Source organism: Halichoeres trimaculatus, unplaced genomic scaffold (genome assembly GCF_033239565.1).
Source record: "Halichoeres trimaculatus isolate MK-OKI-2021-1 unplaced genomic scaffold, fHalTri1.1 fHalTri1_scaffold_10, whole genome shotgun sequence".
NCBI lineage: Eukaryota > Metazoa > Chordata > Actinopteri > Labriformes > Labridae > Halichoeres > Halichoeres trimaculatus.
In genome coordinates, this window is record NW_027437187.1 from 32,060,986 (window position 1) to 32,076,756 (window position 15,771).

Sequence of the window (15,771 nt, forward strand, 5' to 3'; positions counted from 1 at the left end):
GGGCTACGTGGACAAAAAACTGTGCCAAAGACAATTTCAACTGACTCAGAAGGGTAATTTCGGTTAAGTTTGGATTTTTATATTATTTAGGTTTAGAAAAGACTGTGTTTGGGGGCATTATTAGGGCTGGTTTTTGTTTTAGACTGTCATTACGCACCAGAAGCGCAGGAGACCATTGCATTTATTTTGATTAAACAGTAAACTTTTTCTTATTTAAATACTGTCTCTTTATTGGTTTCATTCGTTCAACATTATTATTTTTGTCCACTTAAGTAGGCTTTGTTGGCAGGGCTTCTCAGTTTCCTTAAAGTTTCCCCCCTTGAGTATTTTAAAGCCAACTCGAGAAGGGTCGGGTTGTTACTTCTTTTTTTTCTTTTTTTGTCGGTATTGACATTATATCTCTTGTCTGATTCTCCAGTAGCAGCTTTGCAAGATTTGCAGTTTTTAAAAATCCAAATTTTGTTGTATTACAAAACCCTTGTTTCCGTCTCTGTCTGAAACTCTTTGTTTTAGTAGCTGTCTCTTTAAGGCTCCCTTCCCCCTGATTGGCTAGCCACCTGTGCGCCTGCTGGGGGGTGGAGCTACGGGCAGACCTTGGTGTTTGAGGCCTGCACCTCCAACGTGTCATGAAGCAACAGGAGATTTTTACATGATGACCTTAACGTTTGAGCAAATCTTATGTAAATATTTTGATCAGTCCAGAGACTGATTCAGGGATTTCTATAACTTAAGAATACATAGCGGTTTGCCACTTTATATCCATGTTTAAAGTATAGCAAAAAATAATACCCCCTCTGCAAGGGTAAATACATAAGCGATTCACTTCCTGTTTAGAAGAAAGGTGAGTTTTATATCCCACATTTACGGCAGTAAAGTGTTGGTACCAAATATGATTAATGGATCCCACCACTTCACTACTGTAAATATTCTAAAATTGCAGAAATTAAAACTCACCCAGAGACAGCGGAAGTGTTTTCAGTCCTGTTTAAAGATAAAAGTTGATGATAGTATCACTAAACCAGCACTTTGGTGTTCTGTACACAGACCCTGAGCTCCCTGGAAAACCTTCTTCAAATCTTGTATTTACAAGACGAGAGGAAGAACAGACTAAATAGTGACTCTTTGCACTGTAATAATAAAAATAACAAAAACAGATAATTATCCAAGAGTACTGTCCAGATCTTGGTGGGGAAGAAAATTCTCTTTCAATAAATGTTTCTGACCTTTACAGGATCACAACAGCCCCCTGACTTCAAATTGTTCATCAAAATAAAGAAATAAAGTAAAGTTATTGTAACAGTTGTAGAAAAAAATCATTTATTGAGGTAATACCAAGCAGACGTATCATCCATGATTAGTAATAATACTTAGTGGTGGGCCCAGTTCTTCTCACCCTGTCAGTGTCTCATCCTCTTAGTTAAATCTATTCCTCTGCAGTTCCTTAAATGTCCACTAAGAGCTGCTTTCATATCATCATCAATGAGGAAACACCCTTTCTGTCTTTAAAGTCACTGTAGACTTAAATGAAAAAAGTGCAACTTTAAGCATTTAGAGAGCTCATCTCAGGGGAAACTTTCAAAATAAAAGCTCCAGAACAAAGATTTCAAATCTTCAGAGCAGCTGTGTCAGGAGTCGTTTTCATTTCACGGGACTTCTGTCTCACTAACGAGTAAAAACACTGATCTGGTTTTCAAACACTGAACGCTTTCATTTCACTTTGTCCATGTCCATGGTTGTGATGGGCTCCTCCTCCTGAACACCAACGCCCCCTGCTGACTGACAACATGTGAGTTGATGGTCTTTCCAATCCTGCAGTGAGAAAACAAACTGATCTGTGAAGACCACCTCACCCAAGTGTAAAAAAGTGAAGCCAAATACTCCACAGTGCACCCAGAGGGTCCCTTAGGTGAGTCTTACCTTCCTCTGACAAAAGGCTGAGCAGTAGTTGACCTTGTGACAGCCGGTGCATTCATTCATCGCCACCCGGCCACAGTTCACACACATCTGCTGCAGAGCGGAAACACACATGAACACACACACAGAGGAGGACAGAGCAAAAAGCAGATGTGAAGAAGTTTCTCTGAGCTTACACCGATGATGATCTCTGTGAGGTCAGAGCTTCTTTTAGGCTCAGAGTCATCCGGCTGCTGGAACGAGATCTGGTTCTGAAACGTCTGGCTGAGGCCGACCTGTAAACACACACACACACACACACACACACACACATTTACACGGATATACAAGGTTGTTTTCTGAATCTGAGTCCATGCATTTTATTTTCTCACCTCCTTCCTGCCTCCTTGACCTTTGACCCCCGTCATGTCCCCTGCAGAGTTCTTGGCCTGTTCGATCAGAGCCTTCAGCTGCTGCACGTTGCTCAGCAGCGTGTTGGACAGCTCCTCCAGGTACAGCCAGGTGTTTTTCTGCCCCTCGCTGACTGAAACTGGCCCCGCCCCTCCTACAGGCCCCATCTCCAGCCCGCTCACCAAACCCCCTGACGGAGACGATGCTGTTGAAGTCGTCACCGTCATCTTGGCCTGGATGGGCTGAGGCGCCACAGCTAACGCTGGCAACGCAGTCAGCACTGAAAAGAGAGGAGGAAACCCTTTCAGAGTGATTTGTCTTAAAAAAAATCCAAGGAGAGTGACTGTGGTGATGCTCAGGTGTACTTTTTGAGTCTGTGAAATTACTTTCAGGTGTGGCAGCTCTGTGAAAATGTCAATCGGAATATCTCATAAATATTTAAAAACCTGCTTCACATGTAGAAATCGCGCAGCAGCAGCTCTCCGGTGATGACAGCTAATGTGACGCCTGCTGTGAAACTTTTTTTTTTGGGTCCATCAGATGTTAAATGTGAAAATAAACATGCAGGATCAAACTGAGCAGGTGGTCCAAACACACCTAAGTGTGTCTGAGTGTCCTCTATACATCCACTGCTGACCTACATACATGCAGCTATAGCGTCTGCACAGAGATCCACTGAGAACACAGGAGTCCAAAAATAACCGGACATCCATCTCCGGCTCTGATTCGTCCGTGGGGGAAAACAGTGTGTGCTCTCAGGTAAAAGGTCTGTTTATCTCATTTATATTCAGCTTATTACCGCTTTACTGAACTCTTACTCACAAATACTGAAAATAACCAGGTTATATATTCTACAAAGATATAACAGATATATCTTTCAACATTACTTCCGGAGAGTGTTTCTCAGCACCAAGGTCTAACTTTTCATTGGGGAGTTACTGTTTTTAAACTTCAGCTTACTTAAGTTTTCTGACACATCCAGACTGATTTTAGAAAGCTCTGATGACACATAAAAACAGTGTCACACAAATCATGTGATCCAAACTTAAGACATTGTCACAAAAAAACACTACAATGTCAAAAACTTGTTTACTGACTTAAAAATAAAAATGAGGCCAGAGTCTACACGAACATCTTCACACAGGCTCCCTGTCTGTCAGAGAATAGATTTTACAGCACTGCTGGTTAACAAAGCCCTGAAGGGTCTAAGGCCAGGATATTGGATGATCGTGAACTTCTCACGCAGCACAAACCATGCAGATCACTCAGGTAGTCTTGGAAAGGCAGTGTACAGTTTTTAAGCTCCAAATATCAGAAACAAAATCCAAGAAAACATCAAATCTGTTATTTAAACACAGCTTAAGACTAACATGTTCACAGCTTCCTTTTCGTAAATGTTTTTCTATCCCCACCCCTCTTACAGATGACTATTTTGATGTCATCTTATCACAGTATCTCCTACCTTTCCTGTCTCAAGATTTTTTTATTTATTTTTTTTATAAAGGGACCATGTAAAATATTTAACCCAAACGTCACCATTTGATGCATTGTACCAGAGTTAGCTTTAAGCTAATTCACATCTGAAGTCAATTGACAGGTAACAATTAAATCATTACATTTTAAAGCAGGGGTCTTCAACAGGGGGTCCGCAGCCCCTAGGGGGTCCATGACATTTTTGGTTGATTAGGCAATTTTTATGTTTTCAAATAATTATCAACCAGATATATATATATATATATATATATATATATATATATATATATATATATATATATATATATATTTTTTTTTTTTTACCTCCGCCTAGTGGTTATGTTTTTGGGAGAGTTTGTCTGTCTGTGAACAACATAACTCAAAAAGTAACAAATGGATCCTGATGAAATTTTCAGGAATGGTTCAAAATGGGATAAGGAAGAAGTGATTAAATTTTGGAGGTGATCTTGATCACCATCTGGATCCGGGATTTTTTTAAAGGATTCTTTATCATGGTGAGATTGGACCGTTTTCACCATATGTGTATATAACTCCACCATAAATGGTCGGATTGCAAAAACAATACAAGACAAGGTCACCATATTTTCTGACAGATGTAAAAGTACGATCCAGATCCTGGCAAAATTCTGGATACTAAGATCTTGAGTATGAAATATGTACTGGATCATCATCTTTTTCAACACTGTCAGGTAACAAATTATCGTACAAACCTGCAACTAGCACCAAATTGTAGCAGACAGTCAGCTGAAAGGGAGTATAACATTAAAGTAGGACTGAAGTGTTGGTGACAATCACAATATGCTTGGTAGAGGTCTGTGCTCTCTGAGTGCTCTTCTAGTTACTTATGTTATAGTCTTTGAACACACATCAATGGATACACGGAGGCCAAAGATGTTATCTTTCAGTCAGAAATCTAAACATTCAGCAATGCAGCAGCTCTCAAACTGCACGCATGCTTACACAGCATTCAATCCTAGCTCCTCAAGACAGAGGAAGACCTGCCTTCTATAGCTGCTCTGCCAACCACACGGCTGCATGTTTTGGACTGGCTCTGTCAGGTTCTCCTACATTATACATTATACATAATACCAAGCCTGAATAAATGTAAAACACAACAGATTCCCTGCTCTGTCTCTTCATCGATTAGGGGGTCCATGGACTGTAGGTGTAAGAGACTACTTTTTAGGGAATATTTCTTACTTTCTTTCAATTGTTGAAATTAACCTCAAGTCAGTAATTAGTGCCGAGTCATTTAAAGAGGTGTGATGAAATATCAATGTTCAACACTTCGACCTGTGATAAAATACTATCAGATAATTCTCAATATTGATATTTTTGTTAAAATAAAAACTATTTTAGGTAAGTTGGAAGTGCAACACGTCTTCGGCACCTCCACTGCAGTAGATGGCGCCAAAGATCTACTCCTCTGTATGTTGCCCATAATCCATAAAATAAATATAATCCCAAAGTATATTCAAAATATTTAATTCCCAAACTTGATGATGTGGGTTTTGATGCTGTTAACATCAATGCTTTCCCTCTATTCTAACATTGGTTAACTTTGGTTTCACCAAGTGACATTTATCAGTTTCACCAACTGACCACGTCTTTCACCAAATAATGTCTTTGCAACATTAGTTAAATGTCACAGTAGTTCAACTGACAAACTTGACACACATTATGTTTTCAAGTTAAGTTTTGTTCATTATTTCAATCACAATCAAATAGAAAAGTTGTTTTCAATCAAATAGTTAACTGTGTGGAATATCGGAATATATCTCAATATTGTGATACCATGGTATTGTATCATGAGTTTCTTGCCAATTCTCACCACTAATTATTTATAGATTAATTACATATGTAGCTGTGTAAAAAGCAGGATAATGAAAAGTGAGCCGGTTGTTTGGAATCTGGACAGAGTGAGCAGGACAACCTGACCAAGCAAAAAAAAAATGACATTTGTATTTTGTAGATTGTTTCTTTGTCATAACAACGTTTCTTGGTTATAAATCTATAATCTTTTTAAAGTCTGTTTGTTCCTGCATTTGCGAGATGAGCAGCAGAGCTCAAGCGTCTACTTGAGACTGTGGCTCTGTCTCTCTGAGCTCATTTCTCAGACAGTACACACTGCATGGGGTGGGGATGGGTATCAATAACCAGTTCCTGTTAAGAGTCAATTAGAAATGGTTCGATCCATCGACATCATTAGCCTTTATGCTCAATGATTCCCTCGTTGGTTCTTTACATTATTCCAAAGCAGCTGGACCTTGCCCTGTGTGGAAAGATTTTTACTTATTTATCTTTATTATTTAAGACAGAAAATCTGTAAAGACTACTTTTTGTACATAGAAAAATTACAGGAAGTGATAACGAATCAGATTGAAAAGCAGGACAGACAATGTCATCGACTGACGACTGACGTGAGGCTTCACAAACAGATGATGTCACGGGGATTATGCCAAGGGTTTTGACAGTCTATGGTTTAGAGTTATAAATTAGGTCATTTGCAAACAAATAAAAATCACTTTGCGTTTTGATTTCTTCTGTTTTCTGGCACCATCATCACCCCAAACTCAAACAGTAATTCAAAAACCTCCACATCTACACACATCAAGTGCTTAATTAACCTCGAGCTGAAGGACAAAGAGACGGCACTGACATCTGGGTCACAGAGTGTGTGTGTGTTTGTGTGTGTATTTATCAGCAGTCAGATTTAAACATCAGAATCTTCAGTCCTCACGCTGACTGACAGATGATTTGTATGTCGTGCTGATTGTTTGTCAGCTGACTGAAACTAAAATTACCCAGCTCAGAGGTAAAAATACACATTTTTATAACTCAGTTTTGTTTCAACAGATCTGTCAGTTGAGAAGACGTGAGTAGGAGGAGGAGGCAGATCCCTTATTGGTCCTTTAAAGAAGGGGTTATGATCGTACAGAGAAATCAGGACAGTGGATGTGTGTGTCTCTCTCCTGGGAGCTCATTACAGGTGGGCAACAGCCAATCAGGAAGCAGCTGTGGAGCTTCCCTGATGTGTGACAGAATGACGGACAGGCTGCAGGTTCATCAGGGGTGCAGAAAGCTCTCTGCAGAAACATTAATGGACACAGAGAGTCCAAGATCTGGGAAAGCAACAGAGCGTATCTATAATCTTAGAATCTGAGGAATTCTAAGTTTTTTCTAAGAATGACGTCACAAAGAGCTACTTTTAGCCTTAGGATGCTTCGTGAATACAGGCCCAGACACCTGTATTTCCCCATATTGCCCCTAATGGAGAGCATTTTCCTTGATCAGTAGCAGATTCTGTTTACGCAGCACGTAACACTGCAGGAATCTGACCACTTATCATCTGGTTTGAAGAGCAGGGCCGTAAAATATCTGTCATAATAAACAATAATCCTTCAATTTAAAAAAATGATGTTGATACCTATGAATTATGTATTGGGCAGAAATAGAAAATAACAGACAAATAATAGATAATATAAATAATGACACTGACCCTGCTGTGAGAGCTTTGTCAATTAAAAAAATCACTCTCACAGCCGGAGGAACGAGCTTTTTTTTTAATTAAACAGAAAAAACTCAGAAATGTTTTTTACAATAAGAAGTGATAACGAATCAGATTGAAAAGCAGGACAGATAATGTCATCCATAGAAGACTGACGTCAGGCTTCACAAACAGATGATGTCACTGGGATTACGCCAATAATTTTGACAGTCTATGGTTTAGAGTTATAAATTAGGTCCTTTGCAAACAAAAATATATATATATATTTTGAGTTTTGATTTCTTCTGTTTTCTGGCACCATCATCACCCAAAACTCAAAAAGTAATTCAAAAACCTCCACATCTACACACATCGAGTGCTTAATTATCCTCCAGCTGAAGGACAAAGAGACAGCGCTGACATCTGGATCACAGAGTGTGTGTGTGTGTGTGTGTGTTTATCAGATTTAAACATCAGAATCTCCGGTCACGCTGACTGACAGATGATTTGTATGTCGTGCTGACACAGTAAGTGTCAAATCAAGTTCTCTGCGAGCATTTTCTGTATTCTGATTTGCCTGAGCTCAAACTTTCCTCCTGGGCTGCGTGGTTTTAAGGTGAAAACGTATTTTGATGTAATCAAGGTCATGGTGATAGAGCAGCAGAGGAGATCAGCATCAGGTTATGTGTCTTTGCTTCAGACGGTTCGCGTCTGTTTTGCTTTTATGGAAGCTGAAGTCCTGTTCTGCTGCTACACTACAGACTGGAATGACCACTGCTGCTTCAGTCAGTGTTTTAAAGCCTGGAAACATTTTACCCAGTGTAGTAATGAACAGTCGGCGCATTTCTAGGTTGTATTGTTCAAATTTTTTTACGCCAATATTTTCACTTTGACTGCAAATAAATATTGGCTTCAAATATCGGTTATCATCCTCCTTGCCTACTAATAAGCAGTATCGGTATCAGCCCCAAAAAATCCACATCAGTCTATCTCTAATCTTAAGCGCTGTCAGTAACAACATGACAACATAGTACCTAATTAATTATTCACGCTCGCCACTAACTGGGCAGGGGGTCGACTGCAGGTGCTGTATGTGATTAATGAACAGTTGTGTGACAATGAAAGTGATAGACTGGATCAATCTCAGGTTTTCTTATCCATCAAAATAACGGGCAACCTTCAGATTTCTCCGTCATTGCTCAAAAAGTTCTGTCAAAGACGGAGGATAATCGGTTAACACAACCCTGATTAAGAGCCACCTGAGAGACAGATAAGCTCTATTTCGGGAGAAAAAGAGTGGTTTTGTCTTGGTGATTGAGGCAGATTTAAGGGAGTTAATGCGAAAATGCTTCAATACAGAGAAAAACAAGGCACAGTAAAAATCATTTATCATCAGTTAGTGTTTAAACTTAGTCTAGTCGTGATTATTTCTCCACCTTTATTTAAACTGACTTTAAAACAAACCCCTTTCAGTCACAACCAACTCAACCGACCTCACAGGAAACAAACCCAGCACCATCTAGTGGAGGAAGAGTGTAACTGTTTTTTATCACCAAAAGATTCAGAAAGCTCCATCCAAACGCTAAAAACGAACACACTCTGAGTGAGACAGAGCATTGGTTTCACATACAAATTATTTTATCCTGTTTACTGCCATGGATTTAGAGATTTGGGGTGTGTGTTTTTTTTAACACTTTTGTTTGGATAAAGATAAAGCTGTGAGTTATTGTGCAATTTTTGTAAAAGTAGATTTACTTGTTACCTGAACTGCTCGTTATCTACTTTACGGGACAAGAAACACCCAATGAATCACATGATTATGTCTCTAAGCTGAGCAGCAGTCTGACTGGCAGAGGTGACGGGCGTTACCTGCTGTGCTGGCGAACACCTCACTCGGCGGTGACCCCTCCGAGATGATGGCAGCAGCAGTGGCGGCGGCGGCAGTGGCATCACTTACAGGAGCTCGGTCAAAGGTCAAAGTGCCAGAGGTGGTGATCTGTCCTGACGGGGACAGGGTGTCTGTGGGAGGAGGACAGACAGTGAGACATGATAATGTAAACTCTATTTTCTCAAATTTGAGTACAAATTCAAACTCATGTAATAAGAGTTTCATTGAAAAAAGCTTTCTTTGTGGAAATGTTTTTAAAAATGAAGTAATTTTTCTCATAATTTGAGTTGGGTGGTCACAAACAGAAGCGCAAATTTCACAATTTCCATTCGGTGAATCTATTGAAACTTTTTGGTCTCATATTTTCTTTTAACCATTAAATAAAAGTTTGGGAAAAAAAAGGAAAAAATAGGATCAGTCTAAAATAACAGGTATTTTTCTTACTCTAAAAACTTGTTAAAGCATCGTACTGTGACGTTCAGGACTTGAATATATGAAGTGAACTGATTCGTTTTGCTCTGTTCCTGGTCCATTTGAGGTCACCTGACGTACATGTGGTTCCTGGTGCTAGGGTTATGTTTTTGGTGGCTGGAAGTTCCTTCTTGGGTGGGCTGACTGTAGGTCCAGAGTCCTTCTTTCGCCTCTTATAGGGGACAAAGAGGCGAACTGGACCGGTCTGAAAGGAGCCAGAGGGGAAACAGAGAGGTGCACTGTAAGCCACATAAACAAAGTAGATTTTGTTTCCAATTTTTTGTTTCGTTTTAAAACCAAAATATTTCTTCAAATCAACTCATGAAGCTCGAGTTGTGAAATGTTTAGTCACATCGGGGGTTAAAAACTCAAAAATTTACTGGAGCTGTAATGAATAATGGGGCTTAAGAGAGTAAATTATATTTACCATACTGATATTTTCTGACACCAGAGTGTCTCCCTCCTTTGGACACTAGAGAAAAAAAGAAGCAGAGCAAGCATCACACTGTTATTTTTTCTTCTCATGAATAAAGACTTGCTGATACAGGACTTCACAGACACAGAGGCTGATCATAACCTTATAACCTCCAGTTAGAACCAACACCGGTGAGCACTTAACTCATTATGAATGAACTGACTGCACATGTTCTCCTTCAGGTGAATTCAGAACTCAGGACTCACCCCTGTCAGGTCATCACAGCAGGCGGCACAGGTACAGGACGCAGCGTGGGGGTTGAGGATACGCTCCTACACACACATACGTGCACACACAGAGTTAATCTACTAACATTGTTACCTCCAGCCTTGTAATCAGAATCAATCTTTAAAGTGTCACTCCTGTAGTATTCAGCGTCAGCCGTACCTGTATGAGGCAGAGCAGAGGCCTGCCAGCGTATCTGATGCTCCTCTTCCAGTCTTTGCTGCTCGCTCTTCCTGCCACACCCTCGAACTCAGTGGGAGAATACCACTGCTGGTTGTGTCTGATGCAGCGACCTTTTCCCCCTGGACACAACATGAAAGAGATGGTAATTTAGATCTTTTTCTCTCTTAGAGCAATGCAAACACTGACTGGGTCTTTCATTTCTTATTCTGATGCAACCTATATTCCAGATTTTACGGTACAAAATATCAACCCACTATCCACACGAGGAACTTCGAAGGCCTTGGCTATTAGTCCCATAAATGTGGTGTCACTCTAAAAGGAGCTATAGTTCTTCATGTTTAATAAAAGTTAATGTATTAGCATAGCTGAGAACAACTTCAGATGTATCCTCTCAAATGCACCTCCTCTTGGTTTGGCATACACTTTATCAGCACCAAAGGAAGTTATGAGCCTGTCTTTGTAAGTGTAAAATATAAACCCTGAAAGCCAAGTGTATTCTGATTCAGAGGGAGTTTAAACTGAACACTTAAAAACTAACCCGACCAGGGCCTGTACTCACAAAGCAGCTTTTTGTGACATCATTCTTATAAAGAATCTTAAAATTCCTCGGATTCTAAGATTTTTCTTAAGACTTTCCCTCAGTAAGATAAAAGTTATTCACAAAGCGTCTTAAGCCTTAAGAGAGCTCCTAAGGTGAAAAACTGTTAGAAGGAGAGAGGACCTTTAAGAAGCCTAAGAGTGGACAACGATACTGGTATTGGACTTTCCCAACATGCTAAACATAGTTTCTGTCACCTGAGACAGCTGTTTATCTGCTGATCCCCCCATAATCAGTCAGGTTAATGAGAAAATGAAACTCTATAACATTTATACAGTTATTAGTGTCAAAGAAACTGATGTCATACCTTAAGTGGTAGCCTACAACTCTGTATCAGAACAACTTCACTTCTTGCTGTAATCTCTGCTTTTGCTTGGCATTACAGCACGTACCAGTGCGTCTCACACTCACGCACAAAGTGCGCGGGAGGAGAGGGAAAGACACATTGATTTGTTGGGAGATGAGCTCCCAAGTCTGCCTCTTCTCTTGTGCCATGATCTCGAGACCAGTGGCGATTGCTCTAAGACTGCAAGGGAAGCTCAGCTTCCCCCTAAAATGTCCCCAAAAAAGTGTTGATATGTTCTGCTGTGTGTACATTTTATTGACAAAATCTGCGCTAGAATTTCTTCATCTTTAGTTCAGAATCAGCTACCTATCACAGGTGACTGGCTCCACCTCCTTCTCATTCATCCCACAGCGTCTCAGCGCTTTAACACAGTTGGACGCTGGACGTCCTTCAGTCAGCAATCTTGAAGTATAACCCTCCACCGGAGCATCTTCTCAGTTTTACATTCAGTTGTTCTGGACTGATCCGGGGCATTACCGATCCCCGGCGAGTTTACCTTTCTTAAAAACATCGAGCGTTGTGTTTAAAGATTCTCTCTTTTCACCAATAAGCATCTACAGCTGCAGAGCTTCTCCCCCTGTCACTCACACTTACAGCCTGTCGTAGTCTCACGTAGCAGCTCCAGCTAATAACAAGCTGGCACGGAGGGTAGAATTAACGTTTAAATAAATAAACAAATTTATGATGTAGGCCGGAAAAAAAATGAGCTTCCCCTCCTTGACTGACCAGCAGCTGCCACTGCTCGAGACCCAAGTTCCCTCTTAATACTGTTTTATTCTCCTCTATGAGCCAACAGCAGGCTCCTCTGTCTAGTTCTTCATTTTTTATCCATGTCATTCATTGTTTTGGTCGTTCTGCAAAATCAAACCACTTTTTGAAAACACAGTAATCACAGGAAGTGTTGACGGCTGAGTCTGTGTCCACCATTAAAATCTAACACATTGAGTTGTAACATGACCAGCATAGACAGTAAACGGATCAATGAGCAGATCAATATAATCGGTGTGAATGTGGTACGTTCAAACATTTTGAAGCTGTCACTTTTAATCTAATTTAGTTGAGTTTCATCATCATGATATAAAATTGATGACAAGATGACATTTTTCTGAATACAGTCTGAGTTGTGTGATCTGTTAGTTTTACTGTCCATTCATTATTAGGCTGATGGAGCGTTCTTTCCCCTCATCTTTTTCCCTTTTTGTACCAACTAATCGCAGCTTGTAGCAGACTACGTACTACCTAGCAACAGGGTCAACCACACTTCCACACTAAGTTAAAAGTTTCTGTCTCCTCTTTGCTCAGAGTTGCTCTCAGAAGCTTCCTGAATCACTCTTAAGCTAAGATTCCTTTCTGGGAATTTTTAAGCTAAGTTAGGAGCTCTCTGAGAATCTTTGTGAATACAAGCCCCAGTTTCTACAGGTATCACTGCTGATTACCTGAGCCCAGCCGGTTTTTGAAGAGGACTCCGCTTGTGTTCCTGCAGCGGACTGGCAGCTCATTGTTGTACACCGAAGGGTCCCAGTTGTATTTGGAGCAGGAGTCTTTGTCCTGCGGTGGAGTCAGAGGGGTAGGTGGAGTCTGTGAGCCTAAGGGACAGAAAGCAGGATGAAAAAGACACACATACATTAAGTATTGGGAAAGATGCATCTTGTTGTCCTTCACATCTGATTCAATGCACACACACACACGCATATGGTCAAACACACAATACACACAAAACTAGCATGCACCTGAAGCAATGGCTGCAGCAGACTTGAGGCCAGCAGCTTCCACAATGCTGCCGTCGGTGTGAACCACGATCAGAGTGGCCTTTTGGGTGCTGAGACCTTCACCAAGCTGGAGGGTGGTTCTCCCACTCTGAAACACACAAACATACATTATATTAAATGTAAACATTCATTTTGAAGCAATGATTTCTATGCTTGCTGCAGAAATCTGTAGCTTTCTCCTTGAAGCTAGACACATTGCACAGACTTTACAAACATAGGGACAGCATCTATTAGCCAATTAGTGTGTTTGTCTACCAGCATGTGTTCAGGAAGACTTCCTGATGTTGCAACCGTCGTGGTAAAGGCATTATCCTCTGCTGCATGAACATCTCCCACCGTTACAGACGTCACCTCTGATCAACAAGAGATAGATTTTATTACAAACATCTTCAAATCAGCTCTTACATTACAGAATTCCTTTAGAATCACAGCAAACTGCGACAAGATGATATGATGACAGCTTTTAAGAAAACAAGAGGAAACACAGAAAATGATAACCATAAGACCAAAAAAGATGATCCAATAGCCAATTAGGCCCAATATCTTAACATTTGAAAGCTGTGAAATTATGATAGGAGCTGTTTGATATCTGTCAACCTGCATTTTAATGGAAGCCCTGATACATCACTTGACTCCACTTGAACTGTATGTACATAAAATTACTTTATCAACTGTTATTGAGCTCTTTTTTGGTTCTTTCTTTAAAATTACAGGTTATAACTTAGCCACTTTTAAAAGGCTGGAGCTACTAAACATTTTTTTTTTGCTACCTTATGAATAGTAGATAAAACTAGAGAAGTTGCATTTCCTTGCAGCAAATGCCTTGAAATGCTGAAGCTGAAGAAGTTAAAATAATAGTGAAAAAAGCTGAAAATGTGCAATAAAAAAGCTAAATAGTTGAATAGTAGAAGCTGAAGTTTCCAATGCATTTCAGATGGAGAATTTTTTTCAGAAAAAGCTGAATAATTCAAAAAGTTTAAGGGTTAAATATGAGAAAAGTCATAGCACATATCTCCAGAAAAAGCTGAATAGTTTAAAATTTGAATGGTGAAAATCGGACAAAATTTGAAGGAGTAGCGAACAAAAAAAACATACGGAAGAATATTGAAGAATACGAATAAAGTCACAGGATAACAATATGTTGAAATGCTGAGTCAGCATTTCAATATAATAAGTGATAAGTGCAGTGATAAGTGCAGTAATAAGTGCAGGAGTGAGTGCCCTGGTTGGGCTACCCACTCTGAAAGGCTTGGAAACGCCCCTGCTGGTAGGCTGTACTGCTTGATGATATTACACAACGCCGAATTTGAGAAAAACTGCTAATAAATATTTAGAACATTTTTCTGCCAAAAAATCTGTAGTAAATGCAACTCGTAACATGCACATCATTAAGTTGTTTACTATTTGAGGGGAGTTTGGTGATAGAGTTACTGTGGCTCTAAAGCACATGCACACAGAAGCCACAATTTAATTGAGAGATAGGTGTGCTTATTTATGTAATGGCCTCCAAGTCATGTCTTTCTGTCTAGTGGAGTAAAGCGTATTTGCACTATCACCATCATCACCACTGTTTGTGTTTAGCCACAGACTGTATAGCGCCACCCCGCAGAGTAGAGGCCTGCTGTTGGGAGCTAAAGCCCGCCTTGCCTGCGAATGCTGCCTCGGCCTCGTCTGGGTTCGGCAGGGATTCGGCTCCCATGTCGATGTTTCCCGGTTCGGCCATCACGGCCATCGTGGTAACTTCGGCCTCCGATTCGGTATCCGAGCCTTCCACTGCCTGAATGCCGATGGGCGGTTCAACCAGCCCGAGTGCCTTCGTGGCCGAGTCCGCTTCGTCCATTCTTCCGCCGAACGACAAAAGCCGAAATTGAACGAATGGCTGCGGGCAAAGGCGCGATCCGAACTGCACGGCACCCGGTGCGAGGAGAAGAAGAACTGCAACGAAAATCCCTGAAAATATGTGATTTTATCCGAAAACAGGCGCGTTTATCTAAAAGAGGCCGGCCGCTCGTCTGTTTTTCATGAAGTCTCTGATGCTCCGGACACTGCCGAGAGAACACGAGCACACACACAGACAGGGCGACACACAGCGGCCGACACATGCAACTACAGGGAGGCTGACAGATCACATCCCGTAAAAGGAAATAAAGAATTCTTCCTTTTCTATGATGTGGCTAATTTTCGTAAGTTTATCAATGTGTTTGCTGATGGAAAAGTTATTTTAAAAAGTTTAATAAAATAAATACAATTCTGGGTGTCTTCTTTTAAAATAATACTGACATAAACTGACCCCTGACTTAAAGCAGCACAAGTGGTAAACACTTTTAAACGTTAGGTTTTTAAATTTTTTTTTTTTTTTTTTGCTGCCTTTCCATATTTTTTTTATCACTTCTTACTCAACATTGTTTCACCATAACTGAACACCTCTTATGGACTTGACATTTTGCATTTAACATATTATATATCTCTTTTTTTCATGTCCTTGGGTGCTTTTAATGTTCTAATTTGTGTTTTTCCTTTGTAAATAATGT

General features: G+C 40.3%; 1 protein-coding gene across 1 annotated transcript; it reads right to left on the reverse strand.

Annotated features, from left to right (window-relative positions):
• Positions 1-1,272: 1,272 nt before the first annotated feature.
• deaf1 (DEAF1 transcription factor) lies at positions 1,273-15,337 on the reverse strand. Its single transcript, XM_074678546.1, has 13 exons — positions 14,888-15,337; positions 13,496-13,593; positions 13,202-13,328; positions 12,908-13,057; positions 10,507-10,646; positions 10,326-10,391; positions 10,072-10,116; positions 9,726-9,849; positions 9,155-9,304; positions 2,286-2,584; positions 2,091-2,189; positions 1,918-2,007; positions 1,273-1,809 (listed from the first exon to the last, which is right to left on the reverse strand). The coding sequence occupies exons 1-13, from the start codon at positions 15,078-15,080 to the stop codon at positions 1,708-1,710; spliced, it is 1,683 nt and encodes a 560-aa protein (XP_074534647.1). The 5' UTR covers positions 15,081-15,337; the 3' UTR covers positions 1,273-1,707.
• Between the last annotated feature and the right edge of the window lie 434 nt (positions 15,338-15,771).